Source organism: Monodelphis domestica, chromosome 4 (assembly GCF_027887165.1).
Source record: "Monodelphis domestica isolate mMonDom1 chromosome 4, mMonDom1.pri, whole genome shotgun sequence".
Taxonomy (NCBI): Eukaryota; Metazoa; Chordata; class Mammalia; order Didelphimorphia; family Didelphidae; genus Monodelphis; species Monodelphis domestica.
Window position 1 is genome coordinate 22223679 of NC_077230.1, and position 20209 is coordinate 22243887.

The 20209-nt window shown below is 35.1% G+C and overlaps 1 protein-coding gene across 1 annotated transcript in view; it reads left to right on the forward strand.

Annotated features, from left to right (window-relative positions):
• Positions 1-18530, forward strand: part of MED14 (mediator complex subunit 14) — an 81350-nt gene extending 62820 nt beyond the window's left edge. Inside the window, exons 23-31 of the mRNA XM_001366663.5 lie at positions 2578-2689; positions 3204-3335; positions 4739-4921; positions 6713-6948; positions 7668-7847; positions 9191-9298; positions 14101-14226; positions 15044-15236; positions 17920-18530. Of these exons, the coding sequence (XP_001366700.1) occupies positions 2578-2689; positions 3204-3335; positions 4739-4921; positions 6713-6948; positions 7668-7847; positions 9191-9298; positions 14101-14226; positions 15044-15236; positions 17920-17993 (1344 nt within the window). The 3' untranslated portion in view covers positions 17994-18530. The remainder of the gene's footprint in view (positions 1-2577; positions 2690-3203; positions 3336-4738; positions 4922-6712; positions 6949-7667; positions 7848-9190; positions 9299-14100; positions 14227-15043; positions 15237-17919) is intronic.
• Positions 18531-20209: the final 1679 nt, after the last annotated feature.

Consider the following 20209-nt stretch of genomic DNA (forward strand, 5'->3'; position numbering starts at 1 on the left):
AAAACAAGTAAACTGGATAGAACATTGTTTATTTAATATTAAAAAAGGAAAAAAGAAAATCAAATTGCCAGTATTGAAAACGAAAAGGGTGAATTCATCACCAATGAAGAGGAAATTAAAGCAATCATTAGGAGCTACTTTGCCCAATAATATGCCATTAAACCTGACAGTCTGGGTGAAATGGACAAATGTTTACAAAAATATAAATTGTCCAGATTAACAAAAGAGGAAATAGAATAATTTAAATAATCTCATCTCGGAAAAAGGAATTGAACAAGCCATCAAAAGAACTCCCTAAGTAAAAATCCCCAGGGCCAGATGAATTCACAAGGGAAAATTAGGCTAAGAAGAAGTCCTACCGATTTCTTTTTATGACAATAATATTGTAGTACTGTTACCTAATCCAGAAAGAACAAAATCAGAGAAAGAAAATTATAGGCCAATTTCATTAATGAATATAGATTTTTAAAAAGTTAAATAAAATACTAGCAGGGAGACTACAGCAATATATATCCAAGGTCATTCATTATGACCAGGTGGGATTTATATCAGGAATGCAGGGCCAGTTTAATATTAATAAAACTATTGGCATAATTGACCATAAACTAAATGAAATCACATGATTATCTCAATAGATATAGAAAAAACCTTTGACAAAATACAGTACCCATTACCATTAAAAACAGTAGAAAGCACAGGAATAAACAGGCCATTCCTTAAAACAATAAGTAGTATCTATCTGAAACCTTTAGCAATTAGTAACTACAATAGAGATAAGTTAGAATTGGGGTGAAGCAAGGATGCCCATTATCAGCAGTATTCTTTAATGTTGTACTGGAAATGCCAACTTTGCAGTAAGAGAAGAAAAAGAAATTGAAGGAATTAAAAGTAGTCAGTGAGGAAACTTAACTATCACTCTTTGCAGATGATATGATGGTATACTTAGAAAATCCTAGAAAATCAACTAAAAACTAGTTGAAATAATAACTTTAGCAAAGGTTTCAGGATACAAAAATAAACTCAGAACAGTTCTTTTTTTGGTGGCAAAGAATTAGAATTTAATGGAATGTCAATCAGTGGGGGAATGGCTGAACAAATTGTCCTAGATAATAGTGATGGAATACTATTGTGCTATAAGAAATGCTTACCAGACTGATTTCAGAAAAAACTTGAAATAGCTACATGGACTGATGCAGAGTGAAATAAGCAGAACCAGGAGAACATTGTACACAGTAATAGCAATATTATACAGTGATCAACTGTGAAAGACTTAACTACTCTCTGCAGTACAGTGGTCCAGGACAATTCTGAAAGACTTATGACAAAAAATGCTATCGACTGCCAGAGAAAGAACTGCTGAGTTGGAATGCAGACCGAAGCATGCTATTTTTCACATTAGTTTATTTGTGTTTTTATTGGGGGGGGGGGGGATATGAGTATTCTCTTACAACAATGACCAATATGGAAGTATGTTTTGCATGACAATACATGTATAAATCAACGTGTATGACATGTATAACTTTATACATGATAATAACATGTATGAATCAAATTGCTTGCTATATCTGAGAGTGGGACAGGGACAATTTGGATCTTACAGTTTTAGCCTAAGAAGATTAGGTAAACCTTTGGCAAGATCAAAGATTGGTAATGATTTACAAGATGGAAACAATGGATATAGACTGCCTTAGTGGCTCTAAGTAGTGTTTTCTATTGGATAATAAATCACATGTCAGCATATCAATGTATGATATGTTCTTCTCACAGAACTCTTGTATTATTATTTTCTGGGCTGAAAAACTAGTATTTGGGGAGAGGGAAAGTTTGCTTTTCTGATGCTGGGGAGCAGACTACATGCTTTGTGATTTCTAGCTGAGGACTCTGATTTTATTGGGGCTTGCTCTCATTACTGGGGGCTATACATATGTTGAAACTTGTTGTTACATGTATTGGGAAAATAAATTATCTTTTTAAAAAATTAACAATCAAGCTTTTGGGATAAGAATTCTGTGGTAAAAATTGTTGAGAAAACTGAAAAACAATCTGACAGATACTAGCATAGACCAGTATCTTACACCATTTACCAAGATGAGATCAAAATGGATACATGACCTAGACATAAAGGGAGATATCACAAGCAAATTAGAACAAGGAACATATTAACTATCAGATCTACAGATAGGAGAAGAATTTGTGAATAAACAAGAGATAGAAAGCATTGAAATGTAAAATGGATAATTTTGATTTCATCAAATTTAAAAGGCTTTGTAGAAATAAAAGTAGTGTTACCAAGATTAGGAGGAAAGCAGAAATTTTGGGGGAGTATGGTTCACATAAGCTCAAGTAGAAAAAATAAATAGACTTCTTAATATGTTGAATTATCTTTTTCCTCTCCCTTTTTAGAAGGGGAATTTTTACAGTTTGAAAGCTTCTTATAACCTTTGAAAGGAATTTTTAAACATTCATTTGTTTGGAGTTTAGATTAGCTCTTTATTTTCATATTTGTATGTGTCTTCACTGGGTAGGTCTGAGTTTTATGCCAACTTTTATTTTTCAATTTTATTTTTAAACATTTAGCCATTTCCAAAGCAGCCAGGGCCATCAGGAGCTTATCCTCTTACTTCACCACCTACATCTTATCATAGTACAGTCAACCAGTCTCCTTCTATGATGCACACACAGTCCCCAGGTAAGATACCACTTGTTATGTTTTGCCTTCAAGTAACATTATTAGAAGCAGTAAGTGTATTGGTAAGCACCCAACTTTTTAAATATTATTTGCCTTAGTCATGCTTTGTAACTTGTCATCCTGTCTTCTTCCTACTGATTGATCTTCTGTCTTTTGCATCATTTATGCCTTATTGTTTATTTCTTTAATATATGAACATTTTGAACAAATATATTTGAATATATTTTGAACATATATATGTATATTTATATTTATGTAATGATTACCAACTTGCAAAGCCATCATATTTTGGCCTAGCAGTAGAAAGATAGCCAAAGGAACAGCCTGATAAAGATTCATCACCAGAAAGATGGCCACCTGATTCTCCCCCCCATTGATATTCTGTGTTCTCTAGGGATTATAATCTAGATCATTAGGGCAGATATCTACACTAATAAAGAGAGAGTTTTCTTTAATTATTGAAGTATCTGTAAAATAATGAAAGCTTTTCAGTGATTAATTTTCCTTTGATTAGGAAATCTGCATGCTGCTAGTTCACCTAGTGGTGCTTTGAGAGCTCCATCACCAGCATCATTTGTTCCAACTCCTCCCCCTTCCTCACATGGAATCTCTATAGGACCAGGGGCCAGCTTTGCCAGTCCACATGGTAAGTCTTCACCTAGAAACTAGTGATAAAAAGTCAAACGTTTTTCTAAAATGTGCATTTAGGAACAAATTCAGACTGATAGATAAAGCCAGAAGAAGGACTATATATTTGTAAAGAAATGTCTCTTTTAAGAATATCTACAAGAGGAGGACATTTTCAGAGTAAACCAGTTTTGCTTGGCTACTTAATTTATTATAAGAGAGGGTTTTTATTTTGTGGTGAAGAATTGTAGGGAAGGTAGAAATGCAGAGTGTATATAATAAGGAGTAAGGGGGGAGGGGGAAGAGAGAATAAAAAGCATCAATAAAACATTTAGAAAGTACACAGAAGCGAATGAAAGGAAGTTGAGTAGACATATAGACTGTTAGGACAGAATTGGTACCTCCATGTTAAATTTAAATAAATAATACTTTTGAAAAATAAAAATATAGTACAAATTTATAGTTTCACATGCAAGCCTCCTTTCTCTGTTGTTTTTTAAAGGAAATCTTTATGTTTATTGATATTTGTCAAGTTCATAATAAAAAGATATAATAAAGGTTTCTACGAAAAAAAATATGTATGTTCAGAAAGAGAGCAGCATCATAATCTAATCACATTAGCAAATCTAATCTCTGTCAAATGAAGAAAATCTTAATCATCCTTTTTTTCAATGTTGTCAGCCTTTCCTTGGTATAATAAAGTAGATCCAAGAAAATTTGCTTTATGTATAATATCAGCTAGTGGAAAAAAGAACTGAGCAGAAAATCCAAAGACATGGGCCCTAATCCCATTTCTCTCTTTTCTTTGCTTATGTGTTAGGATAGGATTTTTGGATAAGGGAAACAAAAGAGGAAAAACATATTTAAAATCTACTTTATTGTTTTGGAAGGCAACCTTGAGCAAATAATTTCAATTCTCATCAATTTCACAGAGTGATTGTATGGATCAAATGTCCATGTATCTAAAAGCACCGTATAAATTTAAAGCATCCTATAAACATAAATATTATGGTATGTGCTAGTTGGTATAAAGGATGTAAAATGAGGTCCCTGGTCCCCTTGAACCTATTTGAATATGCTCTTTAGGTCTAGTGAGTTAATTGTGTATGGCAGTGATATTATGGCATAAAGCATTTGCTTAGGTAATTTGTACCCTTTCTCGGTCATTATGATGGTGGTGCAACCAGATGTTACTCCATCTGGTAAAGTACACATAATAGAATCTAAAGAAGCATGTTAGGATGTAGTCATCTTCAGTTGAGGGGGGGAATCAAATTGGATAGTCATTAATTAATATCTTTGCTCTGAAAAGAAAGTATTAAGGATAATCATGGGTGTTGAACCAGAAATAGATTTCACATTTGTTTGAACACTTTCTCATTATGAATAATTGAAATAAGAATAACTTTGCAATTTACACAGGTACTATTGATCCGAGTTCACCATATACCATGGTGTCACCAAGTGGAAGAGCAGGAAATTGGCCAGGGTCCCCTCAAGTGTCAGGTCCCTCACCAGCAACACGAATGCCTGGAATGTCACCAGCCAATCCATCTCTACATTCTCCTATTCCAGATGCTTCTCATTCCCCTCGGGCTGGAACAAGTAAATATAATTATTGTGTTGCATGTCAATGTCACCATATCTTTCTTATATACTGATCAATTGAATATGTTCTTACGTTTAAAAGAATTTGATAACAAAAGCTTATTAGAGTCTTGACTGATGATGTAGCTTCTTTTTATAAAGGGTTTCTGAAAAATAATTTGTCATTTTATATTTAACTGAAAATTTGAAGATCAAAAGAGAACAGTAATATCTGGTGATAAATTCCCTCAAAAAGACCAGTCCATTCTTGCTTTGTTGTTACTGAGTTGGCAAACAGGGTTACGTGACTTGTCCAGGGTATCAAGCCAGATTTGAATTAAGGAGGGAGAGTCTTCTTGATTCTAGGCCTGGCATTTTATCCACTGCACTACCTAGCTGCCCCATCCATGGTTTAGGAGAGAGGTTTACATAAGTTTTGCCAAAATATTGAGACTTTGTGACCTTGGACAAGTCACTTCTTTCTGAGCCTCAGTGTGCTTAAAAAAAGGAGTTGAATTAGATGGGGCCGGAGATCCCTTCCATCCCTAAACTGTTAATGATCTCATGAAATTCTAAAAGCCTTTCTTTGCACTTATCATTAAGTTTATGCAGACTGTAGTATGGTATGCTGATATTGTAAGGATAATTTTAGTCTTTTGACTTAAAATCTAAATAAGTGGTTGCCATGGGAAATTCCCAAATATGAAAAATACCCCAAGTCAGCTGGGGATTTATGGAGATGTTAATTAATATAAATGAAGGAATTAAGGGAGAGACAAAGAGAGAGAATTAATTTAAACTGCTCTGGCTCAGGCTGGGCCAAGAAGTAGTTAAAGGCCTAGGCCAAAGTGGCCTCCCTGAGCCTAGGGGAGAGGGAGTCAGTCTTATCACTCACCACAAGACAATTTCCAAGCAAGCTCCAGTCCTCCACTGAATCTCCTGAACTGAGTTCAGAATCCAATTCCACTCCAAACTCCCTCTGAACTATTCCTTAGCCTCCTTTTAAAGAGAATTTTCTCTTATGTCACCTCCCCTAAATTGTCATGCCTACCAATCACAGTAGACACTTTTTTCCAGGACTGCCCATTCTTGGTTCTCACCTTCTTTGGTTCTCACCTTCTCTGGTTAGATTATATCTTCTGAGTATTTCATACCTCTTTGTTAAGCTTGCCTTTTGTAAGTTACTTGACCTTTTTGTGATTAATTTAACCTTTACAAGTACTTAGGCTCTAGCTTCACTATAAGGTATGAGTTAAGTACCTTCATTGTTTAATCAGGAGTTTACAACTTTATCTTCCCCTAAAGTATGTCTAATTAGGGTGGAGTAATTTAAAAGTTCCCAATGCATTCCTGATTCTTGTTAGACCAAATATTTCCATTGTTACAATAAGGGGATAGCTAGACCATCTCTTCTAAAGAACAGTCTGCGTAGTTTCTAAGATTCACATATTCAAGGTCATGAATTTTTTTAAAAAATTGGGGGAGGGGAAATCTTTTGAAATGGATTACTCAGTAACAGGCCTATAGTCACAGAATAAAGAGATTAGCAAGAGTGACTATTCATCTGCAGCAACTTTGTAAATTCTTTTCAGTTCAATAGAGTCAAAAAATAATGGCTCATACTTTTGAGATTTTTATATTGCTAGTGTCATATTTGCTGCCGCACTAGATCTGTGCTATAAGGGTACTCAACCAGAAATACACATAGTTTGTTTTTTAAATAGGAAAAACTATATAGAGAAAATAAATTAACATAAAATTGTCATTGAGAATGGAAATTAATTAATAACAAATTCTCTTTTTCAAAAGGTTCTCAAACAATGCCAACCAACATGCCTCCACCTCGTAAACTACCTCAGCGCTCTTGGGCTGCATCCATACCTACCATCCTCACTCACAGTGCCTTGAATATTTTACTTTTACCCTCTCCTACTCCGGGACTTGTACCTGGCCTGGCTGGTAGTTACCTTTGCTCCCCACTTGAGCGATTCCTTGGATCAGTTATCATGAGACGACACCTTCAAAGGATTATCCAACAAGAAACGGTATTTATGGTTTTATTTATAATTTCACAAGCAAAATGAATTTTGAAAGGAAATATCCTTAATTGTAGAATGTGGATCTTTTCCTCCCTACAGCAGAATGTAAAGTGATTTCCCCAATATTATTAAGCCAGTCAAACTCAGATACCTTCCCTTAATATTAGCATTATGAATGGATTTTATTTATGTTTTCTGATGTAATAGTGTCATGCTTCAGCTTTTTATAGTTTCTATATTACAGATTTCATCTTCACACTGAAGTGCTTAACTAAACTTTCCTATAGGTTCTGCCATTCAGCCTCATTAAAATACGGATATTTTCTTCTGAAGACTTTCAGGATTCTAACAACTTATGCATCTATAGAAATTCCATCATTTTAAGTCAAGTAATGTCAACAAAATTCAGTAGTTCCTTTTACATGTCTAAAAATGTTTAAGGAATGGTTACCAGAATTTTTAATTAAAATACTTTTAAATATGCATATTAAATTTTTGTGAAATTTGTGGCCAGTAATAAATATTATCATTTATTTAAGTGTCAAAGGAGTAAATACAGTGAATGTTTTAAGAAGCTGTCATTTAACTATAAGCATTTTAGTCTTAACTGTTTACATTTTCTGATCGTGTGGTCTTCTTTTCTATCATGTTGTCCCAGTATTATTCAATGCTTCTATATTCTCCTGTATATGCTAATAATTATATAAATTGTTTTTCTATTGTAGTTACAACTAATAAATTCCAATGAACCTGGAGTTATTATGTTTAAAACGGATGCCCTTAAGTGCAGAGTTGCTCTCAGCCCCAAAACCAACCAGACTCTTCAGCTAAAAGTAACACCTGAAAATGCAGGACAATGGAAACCAGATGAACTTCAAGTTTTGGAGAAATTCTTTGAAACAAGAGTATGTATTTTGTTTTTGTAAATTAGGCATTTTAAAAAGTGAAAGTCATTTTGGAATGAAAAATAATTGCTTATTTCCTTTCATTTTTTTTAAGCTTTTTTTTTTAAACAATATTTTATTTGGTCATTTCAAAACATTATTCATTGGAGACAAAGATCATTTTCTTTTCCTCTCCCTTCCCCCCCCCACCTTCCCATAGCCAATGTGCAATTCCACTGGGTTTCACGTGTGTTCTTGATTCGAACCCATTTCCATGTTGTTGGTATTTGCATTAGAATGTTCATTTAGAGTCTCTCCTCAGACATGTCCCCTTAATCCCTGTAGTCAAGCAGTTGCTTTTCATTGGTGTTTTTACTCCCACAGTTTATCCTCTGCTTGTGGATAGTGTTTTTTAGATCCCTGCAGATTGTTCAGGGACATTGCATTGCCACTAATGGAGAATTCCATTATGTTCGATTGTACCACAGTGTATCAGTCTCTGTGTACAATGTTTTCCTGGTTCTGCTCCTTTCACTCTGCTTCACTTCCTGGAGGTTGTTCCAGTCTCCATGGAACTTCTCCACTTTATTATTCCTTTGAGCACAATAGTATTCCATCACCAACATATACCACAGTTTGTTCAGCCATTCCCCAATTGATAGGCATCCCCTCGTTTTCCAGTTTTGGGCCACCACAAAGAGCGCAGCTATGAATATTCTTGTACAAGTCTTTTTCCTTATTATCTCTTTGGGGTACAAACCCAGCAGTGCTATGGCTGGATCAAAGGGCAAACAGTCTTTTATCACCCTTTGGGCATAGTTCCAAATTGCCCTCCAGAATGTTCAATGCCACCAGCAATGAATTAGTTTCCCTACTTTGCTGCATCCCCTCCAGCATTCATTACTTTCCATAGCTGTCATGTTAGCCAATCTGCTAGGTATGAGGTGATACCTCAGAATTGTTTTGATTTGCATCTCTCTGATTATAAGAGATGTAGAACACTTTTTCATGTGCTTATTAATAGTTTTGATTTCTTTGGCTGAGAACTGCCTTTTCATATCCCTTGCCCATTTATCAATTGGAGAATGTCTTGATTTTTTGTACAATTGATTTAGTTCTTTGTAAATTTGAGTAATTAAACCTTTGTCAGAGGTTTTTATGAAGATCGTTTCCCAATTTGTTGCTTCCCTTCTGATTTTAGTTACATTGGTTTTGTTTGTACAAAAGCTTTTTAATTTGATGTAGTCAAAATTATTTTTTTTTTACATTTTGTGACTCTTTCTAAGTCTTGCTTGGTTTTAAAGTCTTTCCCTTCCCAAAGGTCTGACATATATACTATTGTGTTGCTTATTTCCTTTCTTTAGGTTGCAGGACCACCATTTAAAGCCAACACACTAATAGCCTTCACCAAGCTATTAGGGGCTCCAACACATATCCTCAGGGACTGTGTGCACATCATGAAACTTGAGCTGGTGAGTTGTTAGGAAAAAAGCAAGACCTGTCTGTTGTGATGCTGATAAAACCCATGTATATATACATACATATGTATATACATGTATGGAGGTATAAACAAAAATAGGACTTGAAGAAAAGCAGTAGGTCTATTTTCTAATTCTGTGGTTATTTAGTTACCTTTCTACCCCTAGAGATATTTTACTGCAAAAAATAGGAATGGGGATTATTTGACTAAATTGCCTGTATTGTGAACCTGGTTAGCTTAAAACTTTATCAAAGGTTTGGGAAAAAAATGGAGACCTGGGACTGTTGTTTATGGTAAAGGCAGCAGAATACCAGAGTGGAAAGAAAATGGGCTTCAGAAAAGCTGGTGCCAAGTCCCCTCTCCAATATTTGTCTGACCTTGAACAAATCACTTAACCTCTTTGGACCTTGATTTCTCTGTCTTTAAATGGGGGGAACCTCAAAAATCCATGTATGGTCAGCATCAACTAGTTAGAGCAGAAATACAGTAAAGAAAAATAAAGATGAGAAGATAACACTAAATACAATTATAGCATCTCCATCCTGATGTTTAACTTGACTGTTGGCTTTGAAAACAATGGAGAATGAACAAAAAGAAATTGAGCAACCTGATCATTTCTTAGAGCAGTTAACTGATGTTGCTGAAGCATTACAATCATTGGGCTCAGGAGAAGAAATACTTCATCTTTTTGCCAAGCATGGAGTCCAAGGGCAGCTCACATTTGTCATAGAAATTATTTTACAAAGTGTTAGAAGGGAGAATGATAGAAGATGGCAGTGTCACTTCTCTAAACAGTAGAAGGCAATTGAGGAGGCAATGAGGCTTCACGATCTTGTTATGAGAATTTTTGAAGTTGGATCTTCTGAAAGCACTCCTGATAGAGATCATAGGGAAGATGGCAGCCCGACTGGCACAGCTGCCTGGGATGATGCTTTTGTTGTCAGCTGCATTTAGATCCTCAAATCTCCAGTAATGGACCAACTTTAGGAGGAAGTGACAATGGCACTGATAGTGCTACATTAAGTTTTGAACTTGGGAGTCAGGAAAGCTATATTCAAGGTCCTTTTTGCCAATAGCTAACCCTGATTTGGTGACTCCACTTCCCTGGACTTTGGCTTTCTGGCATCTAATCCTTAGCCCTAGTGTCAAGCATATAGTTCTGGCTTTAAAAGTTTGTTGACAAGGTGTTCTGAATTACATTTTGGCTTTAACAATCTGTGATTAAATATGTATCACACAATTTTAAAGACACTCAGATTTACTTCTAAGCTCTAAAGAGGGTATGGCTGAAATAATGGGGGGAATCACAAAAATTTTTGGAGTAAGCAAGAAGATATAACTGCTATTCATATATACTTCAATAAACATTTATGAAGTGCTTACTGTATACTTCTTTGCTATAAAATATCTCAATATTACAAGAGAAGGGAACAAGGCTGCTTTTTAACAATAATTTTGTATAGGAAATTCTAACTTTATGGTCATACTGGCTAAGAACTGTAAAAAAATTCCACTATGCATATTTAGTTTCTTTTTGTAAAGATTTTATTTTACCAATTATATGCAATAACAATTTTCCACGTTGAGTATTTAATTTTTAAATTCGACTTGATAGAACAAAATGAAACTTTGAAGTCTCTCCCCAAAAGGTTTCTCTGTAACATATGGTTAAAGTGTAGAATCTTGTGTAGAGTGTAAAATTGCATAATTTAAGCATAGTCATGGGGGAGGTACTTTGAGAAGTTGTTCTGTGACAGGTATATAGCTATAACAAATTTTACCCAGTGCCCATGAGTATTGCCTAAGTGCATCAGAAAGCAGGCCAAATATGTGAAGGTATTAGTGTCATAGAAGATATCTTTCACAAAACTCGTATAAAAGAATTCACTAGGCATACCCATCAATTGGGAAATGACTAAACTAATTATGAAGAACAAAATGAAAACATCTAGGGGAACAATTTACATCATGGATTACCTCAAAATTGAAAATAGGATAATTTTGAGATCAGGCCTTTGACCAATGCAATCATCAACCATGTTTCCAGAGGATGGGTGGTGAAAAAAGCTGCCTTACTTCTGACAGCAATATGGTGTACTAAATATATAAAATAGGCACATTTTAGGATGAGGCTAATGTAGGGATTTATTTTGCTTGACTTTGTATATTTATTGCAAGTATATTTTGTTTTTCTTTTTTTCCACAGGGGTCAGAGGGGGAAAAAAGCTTGATAACTGAAAAAAAAATTATTAAATGTTTTAAAAGAATTCTTTATCAAATGAAAGGTTCTCCAAACTTTTGTTATAGCTGATATTATACTAATTGTATTGCTCACTAGAACACTATTCTAAACTGAAATCTATAGAAATACAGAAGGCTTGTCTAACTGTTTGCATTGAGAAAACAAAGTAGTTGAAAATGGTGTGACAAGGGAATCACTTTAAAAGACTGATATATATTAATTTAAGGTCGCCAAGGAATTCAGCTATGTAATTCCTAAATGAAAACTCAAATCAGCTGTCAACCTTTTATGGAGTTTAATTTCAATAGGAGGAGGAAAGGAATTAGAGATAGAGAGATAGAGGGAGAGAGAAAGGGGAGAGAAGGGAATAGGGCTTAAATACCCCTTCTGTTTAGGCTGGGCCAAAAGGCCCAAGCCCTTAGATAGCTGGGGCAAAGAAAAAAGATCAGTCCCTATTACTCACGTGACCAAAATGGAGAAACAGTCTCAGAGGCCCCCACTTTTAGCTTCCTTCAGAGCAAGCTTCTCAGAGTACACTGCCACCACTCCGACCAACTCCTCAACCACCCCCCAGTCTTCAGACCCCCCTGATCTTTAAGGAAACCATCCAAGTTGCCTCCCCTCAGTTCTCACATCTACCAATCACTGTCCATCAATTTCCTTGTGTCAATGGAGGCTCTAGCTTAACCCAGGACCGCCCAGAGGCTTTGCACATGTCTGTTGAAGGTCATATTTTCAAATGATTAAATCTTTGCTCCTTTGCTACAGCCCTTTCTAAATCCTGTTAACCTGAGTAGGGTAGAGATTGGAATAATTAAATTTTGATCTAGGCTGCAGCCCTTACTCAATCCTGTTAGGACTGAATAGGGTGGAGATTGATTCCAAGTATCTCCATTGTATCAATTCTAAAATCAATCATGACTCAAAGAAATTCCTGTTCTATGCTTAAGCATAGGTCAAAGTCCTTTCCATTGTTCAGCAAAAGGTTTCTGTCCTAAAGTAATCTTAAGAAGGTAGGAGGGGGAAACTCTCATGCCAATGGGGTTCACATTCCAATAGCCAAGACCCACTATCAATAGGGAATTTTTCAAGTATGAAATTTCCCAATGGTGAAATTTCCAACATTTATAAGTCTAAGAAATTTTGAGGTTTACAATGGAGGTAGCCTAGCCTATGTCTTGCCACTGTCCAGATAGCCCATTTGGCTTCTCCATCAATGTTTATGTTAATATTTTGGACCCATGCTTCAGGTGGACAGTGAGCTAAGCCCAGAGTTGAATAGGATCTTATGTGGGAAATTACATAATGCTTTCAGTGTTCTCAAACTGTTCCCTGTTGCTGAAGCCCACCTTTTTCCCCCCTGATGACATATATGGCTTCAAAATATCAGCTCTCAGAAGAATCAAAATGATAAGTGATGGACTCTTAGTACATCAGGTATAAGTAGGCTATAGAGTATTAACAGCAATGACATAAGCCTGTGAAAAGTTATATAAAAAATACCATGGAGGTCATACATGTCTGTAAATGGAAACAGACTCGTCTGTAGTGAAAATTCAAGCCCATAGATGAATGATCTAAGTTTCACATGGGTACCCTGGAGAAAATAAAAGAACTGAAAGAGGGGATTTAAGAAGCTTGTTAGGTAGGTCTTCTATAGCACGTTTGCATAACTACATGAACAAGGATTGCATAATATTAGAAGGCATGAAGGGATTGTGACCTGCACTTGATAGGAAGTACCTACATGAATGTGATACCAGATTCATATATTTAAGGATAATTTCAAAGGGAATTTGGTTCCGTGTTCCATGTGGCAAAGTCTTAAAATATTTTGAGTCACAATGACACTAATAAAGATAGGAAACAGAAGGTAAGGCTGACTGACAAATTAAAAAGGAAATAATTTGAAAAGCAACAAAGTAAAGGAACCACCATTTAACATAGTAGATAGAAAACTAGCAAGTTACCTCTAAGAAAATGTTATAGGATAAAGAGATGATAATTAGCTTAAATAATTGTTTAACAGATTGATGAACAATAGACCTCTGAGAATTCTGTTAAGGGCAAATGTATAATGAATAAAGTTAGACAAACCAACCCTTCTAGTCTGTGTTCCTTAAATCCTGGGCTGCATGGAAAATCAACCAACTAAACATGGCAATTTTTGCTTTGAAGTCTCCATTAGAACAATTAACCATTGTTAAATTTTTCATAATACCCTACCTCTTTTGAGGCATTGTTCATACATCTTAAGTTACCCTAACCAAATTTTCAGAATAGTTTTTGGACCTCCTGATCAAGAGGAACTCTTTAATTTACAAGAGAAGTAATGTGGAAAAAAATTAACTATTTCAAGATTTTATGTTTAGGGAAGGGAATAGGCAATGTAATTGTATGTCAATCCATAACTGTCTAATTGTAAGTTCATTAAAATATAGAAAATAACATATTTTTGTGATCTTGTAACATCTAATGCCAAATAGAGATTCCATGCCAGGATACAATTTACATAGCCTTATCAATTACTTTCTTTTTATTTCCAAATATAGTTCCCTGATCAAGCTACACAATTGAAATGGAATGTGCAATTCTGTCTTACAATTCCTCCCAGTGCACCACCTATTGCACCTCCTGGAACACCTGCTGTAGTACTCAAATCCAAAATGCTGTTTTTTGTAAGTATTATCCAATATCTGAATTTAAAGTGATTGGAGGTAAATGAGGCACTTTTGTGGTGACTAAGTAAGATTGTGTCCCTTACGGAAACAGAGAACCAAATTATAAATCTAGTTTTCTGCACTTCGAAAGCTTGAATTTCATGTGTGAAGTCCAGACTATTCAGTTAATAAGTTGGCATTTGATCTTCTGTTTCTACACCTTGATCTATTCGACCCCTGCTGTCTATCTTGTGTCTTCATGACTATACAGGAATAACTTTCTAAAGTCATGATGTCTTTATTTCCCAATGGAGACCTGTGTCCTCTCCTCTAATTGTACTTTATTTCTTGGACATCCCCATCCTTCCCTTGGCTTCCTCATTCGTCATCAAGCGTCCCAAATATATCCTCCAAACTTCTAGTCCTCTTCTTTCCAGATACTGCCTAGGTAACTCCACCAGAATATCCTGTCAGCTCTGAGTAGCAGTTATAATTACAATTAGATGGTAATCAGCAGGAGAGCGCCTGTGTCATATGTGTCTTTGTATCCCCAGTGCCTCTCACATAAGTGAGTATTAGAATGCAATAACAGAAATTTATTATTTTCGAAGCCAGTATGGGAAGAGGAAGTTGAGTCTTGCAATAGTTAATTTAGACATGACTGATAAAGCAAACATGTTTTAAGCTTCTCAGAAACTAACGAATTCAAGTGTATATACATTGTCTCATTTTCTTTGTAAAGTAATAGCAATTTTCTTAAATTTAAAAGTTATTTTCTTTTATCTCATTAAATATTTTAATTTTTTCTTTTGTCTGTGTGTCCTACTGCCTACAGCTTCAGCTAACTCAGAAAACATCAGTACCTCCCCAGGAACCCGTTAGCATTATTGTTCCAATTATTTATGACATGGCTTCAGGTACAACACAACAGGCAGACATTCCCCGACAACAGAATTCTTCTGTTGCTGCACCCATGATGGTTAGCAACATTCTAAAGAGGTTTGCAGAGATGAATCCTCCGCGACAAGGTACATGACGAGTAGATGGTTTTTTGTTACGTGGGTCTTAAGATTCTGATGCGAGAGCGCCCTCTTCCTCACTTCTCTTTGTTGTGGCCCCCTTAATGTCTGCCTTTCACTTTATCTCCTTCCTCACTTTGTTATTTTTGTTCATTTCTCTGCTGCCAAGACTTTACTTTTGTTCACGATTTAATAAGGGGACTGTCCCCATATCTGCTACCAGAAAGTTCTATGTATAGCACGTGTTGCCAGAGGACTGTAGTTAGGACAACAAAATTCTTGATAGCCCTTCTTCCCCCAGCATTGATACTTGCTCTGTAACTCACAAAGTTGAAATGCATGTTTCTTTATCATATTTCATGGCTGATGAATAACAGATAAATAGAATAATCTTTAAAAGTTCTGTATATTCAAATGTTTTGTGAAGAATAAAAGCTGATACAACTAGCATCACTGCTGTATGGGCTTCTTAATGTAAGTGTCAGGTTGGGTGCAAGTGAACATTTTCACCAAGTGCTCAGTGAAGCTCTGAAACCTAACATTTTCAAGGAAACCAGAATGTTATTAAATGTCAAAAACCCTTTCAGTTTTGCTTTTTTGTAGCATGCAATTTAAAATTCCTGACTTATGGCAGTGTTAAAATTTTATTTAAAAATTTTTTGTTTAATTCAGAAAGAGAGAACTTTCCTCCACTTGACTTATTCCCAAAGAAGATTTTCTTTAATCTGAATAGGATAGCAATTTACAGTTTTAAATGAAGTAAAACTGTTCTCCCAACGATTATATTCAACATATTTTTGTTAAAGTTATTTATCAAAATTTTTTCTAGGAACAAGAGAAGAAATTATACTTTACTATATATCAGTTGTTTTTTTTTTCATGTGATGGAAAAATTGTGGTTTCCCATATTATGCATGCTCATGACTAAGGGATTAAAAAAAGGTGTTTTTTTTTTCCATTTCAGAAGTAACCACAATAGTTTCTTCCTGCCTCTCAAGTTTTAATTGAATTAGAATTTATAAGAAATACAGTAGCAGTAGGGAGGATTATGCTTCATTTATCGCAAGACTTCCTCAACTTTCATATTGCTATCTTCATTTCTTCCTTTGGCTTATCACCTCTTTGGGCGAAAAGTAGAATTCTTCAAGAATCAAGATTGAATGCTAGCAGAGTCTTAACAATTTCATAACAAACTTCATAACAAACAATTTTTTTCCCACAGGCTGATGAGTGTTATTACTGTATTTTGTAGAATTTAAAAATATACTTTCTTGGGGTGGGGAGAGAATGATTTGAACTTGTATTAACTGAGCAAGCTTTCCCATTTAAATGATGACTTTTCAATAAATTACAAAAATTATACACTCTATGGGGTGGCAGCTAGGTGGCTCTGGATTGAGAGTCAGACCTTAAGATGGGAGGTCCTGAGTTCAAATGTGGCCTCAGACCTTTCCTAGCTGTGTGACTCTTGGCAAGTCACTTGACCCCCATTGCCTAGCCCTTAGTGCTCTTCTGCCTTAGAACCAATACATAGTATTGATTCTAAGAGGGAAGAGAAGGGAAGGGAAGGGTTTTTATTTTTCTTTTTAAAAAATTATATCATGAATATAAAAACAAACTTTTTTCCTGTTTAGAAATTGCTTGCATTCTAAAGGAGAATTTTAAAATATATAATTAATTAAACTTTCAAGTTCCAATTTCCCTTATCTAGTTTCCATTTCTATGGATTAAAATTTAAGTTAAATGTAACCCAAAGGGGCAGCTGGGTTGAGTGGATTGAGAGCCAGGCCTAGAGATGGAAGGTCCTAGGTTCAAATCTGGCCTCAAACACTTCCCAGCAATGTGACCCTAGACGAGTCACTTAACCCCCATTGCCTAGCCCTTACCACTCTTCTACATTGGAACCAATACACAATATTGATTCCAGATGGAAGGTAAGGGTAAATGTAACCCCAAATCATTATTTTACTACAGTTAACCACACCTAATATTTGATTCCAGTTTCTTTCAGGGTGTTACGTGTGTGAAAGTAGACTAGTCATTAATAGCTGCAGTCTTTATTGTATTATCACTGACCAAATTAAGATCAGGGAGACTGGCAATTTCTGATTTATTTGGGCAGGAGAACATGAAACAACACGTCACAACTTCAAAACATTTCCCCCTTTTTGCATTCTTGGGGAAAACTCTCAGTCACTTTTAATGGTTACAATACTTGAGGAATGTTTTGATCCAGATTTCACTTAATAGGGCATGTTTATGTATCTTTAAAACTAATGAGCCTGAGGATGACCATTTATTTACCTGAAGTGGATTTCCTAAGCAAAGCCAGCAGGCTCTTAATGAAAATTTTGCATAAATCTCCTTTTATTTGCTAGGTTCAAAGGATAGAAACAAGTATGGCCTTAAAACCTAACTTCTATTAAGGCCTTGTCCAGGCAAAAGCTTTACCAGGAAAAATTTTTGTTGTTGATGATTCTTAAAAATTAAAACCCTACATGTGAATTGACTAGAAACCCCACGTATCACCTTATTGCTGATACCTATAATCTGGGCAATTAAAAAGTAAGTTTCTTTCACTTTCCAATTTCCTAATACTACTTACAAGGTAGACACTACCCCCAGCACCAGTTGTGTTAAGATCCTCTTTCCTATGTTGCGGATAGCTAATTAACATTTTTCTCTGTTACAGGTGAATGCACAATATTCCCAGCTGTTCGTGATTTAATGGCTAATCTTACACTGCCCCCTGGTGGGCGTCCATAGACACTATTGTTTTTAAACAAGGCTGAAAAATGAAACAAAACAACAAAAAAAATCTGAAATAAGCCTTCAGTTTAAAAAAGGAAAAGGACATTTTGACATGATTTTTTAAAAAGAGATAAATATACTAAACTGGCAAAAAAAAAACCCAAACTTTTCAGGGATGCACTTCTTTCATCAAAATGCGCATCAACCTTTTTGTACAGTGATCTTGTATAGTGTGTTTAAATGGGACACATTTCAAACTAGATAATAGGTCAGTGTCAGCTTGCCAGTAATAGATTTAATATTCTGTTTTATACTACAAAAATTATGAAAAATGCCAAACTTGTTTATTTAATTGTTTTCTTATGTTTTGGGTGTAATAGTCATTTTTTTTAAAGGCAGGTCTGTCATTTTGAATACTGTAAAACTGTGATAAACTTTATATTGAAGCTGTATTTTAATATGACCGCTTTGAATCCTTACATGAAAATGTTCTGGGAGTTGTTATAAACATATCCCAAGGAAGCAATATTTAATAAAACTAGGTTATAAAAAGAATAATAGTACTAATGTGTGTGTATAAACTCTATATAAACTCAATTCCTCCCATGACCTTTAACTTGGTGGGAGCATTCATTTGCAATAATATATGAAACTTGACCACAAATACTTGATCATATACCTTGGAGTTGAGCCAGTTTCCTTTTCTTTGAACCTTCATGGCTTCTCATAGTTTATCTTCACCAAATCATGGCTCTTTTTTGTAGGTCTTGAGTGGGTAGGAATTTATGCCTTAAGAACACATCTTGTGAGTGCTACATATGACTGTGGTTTATAAATATTGTGTTAATATTTTTCATCCATTGAGAAAGTGGGAAATTTCTCATTGGATAAAATTAGTTCACAAGATATTTTGCCGTGGCATCAGTGGGAAATACTTTATTTCGAAAATTGAGAAATCATTAAGATACTGCAGCCTTGGAAGAAATTTATTTCACTCAAACAGTCCCCATTTGATTCCATTTGTTCTCTTGGCCATGATATGGTAGTGAGTAAATGCTTGATTTGACTAAAAGGAGAGAAAACTTCTAGTGATTTTTAGATTGGAAACATTTAGAAATGGTATTATCCTGAATTAACTAATCAACATAAGATCTTCCTGTATATTTTTGAATAATTTGTCTAATTCTGTTTTTTAAATTACATAGGTTGATTGGGCTTCCATCGATACCAAATACCCAAATTCCAGCATGCTACCTGTTGTGACTCACATGACATGAAAAACATAGTTCCCCTCAGTTTATTCTCACACTTCTTGATCTCCATTAAGTTCTGAATCAGATTCAAGACCTTTTCCTTTGTCTTCCTTCTAAGGCTTCTTTTACTTTCGCCTCCTGATATTGCTGTGCTTCTCACCCAACCTTGAGGCTATTATGGACCTTTCTCCTGGTGACTTATATTTTCCTTTATTTAATTCTTCTTTTAACTTCATTTTCCTTCGGTTTTCTTTCATCCTTAAAATAGTGGTAACATCAGTTTGAGGATGCAGGATACCAGTATGGGGTTAACTCTGTTCTATTGGGTTTTTTAATATTACATGTAGATCTCCATGCGCACAAAAGAGGGTGTTTTTTTTTTTTAATTTATGACTTCTAGCACAGTATTATTTTTACTATTTTTAGTATTTTAGTTACTTTTATTTAAAAATTATTTTTCCTTTTAAATTTCTTAGATCATTCTTAAATGTGATGTTACCATATCTATGCCATGATTTTTTTTTTTACAGTGCAGCAATCTGATTTTATAGTGTAAATCAAAAGGACAATTTACTTCACAGAAGTTTCCTTTGCAGTAAATCTTGCTGGAATCCATGTCTTCCAATAAGGGATACTTACAAAATAAAAGCTCATGAGCCTAGGCTTCTAAATTCAGTGATGAGAAAACAGGATATCCTGAGCTTTTTGCTCCTGCTTAGTGATGAGAGGCAGCTGCTAGGATGGACTTTCCTGGTGGGTAGACTGAGATTAGGGGTGGTGAATGCCTTTGGCCTTAAATTTAAATTCCCTTTCAATACAATTTAAATACTATCAAATACTAAACAAAAATGGTACCTTAAGTTTTAGTGAATCAAACTTCACCACTATTATTTTTATTGAAGATGCTTGATGCTTTAGGCCAGGGGTCCCCAAACAGCTCCTTGAGGCCATGTATCCAGCCCCCACCGCACTTCTGGT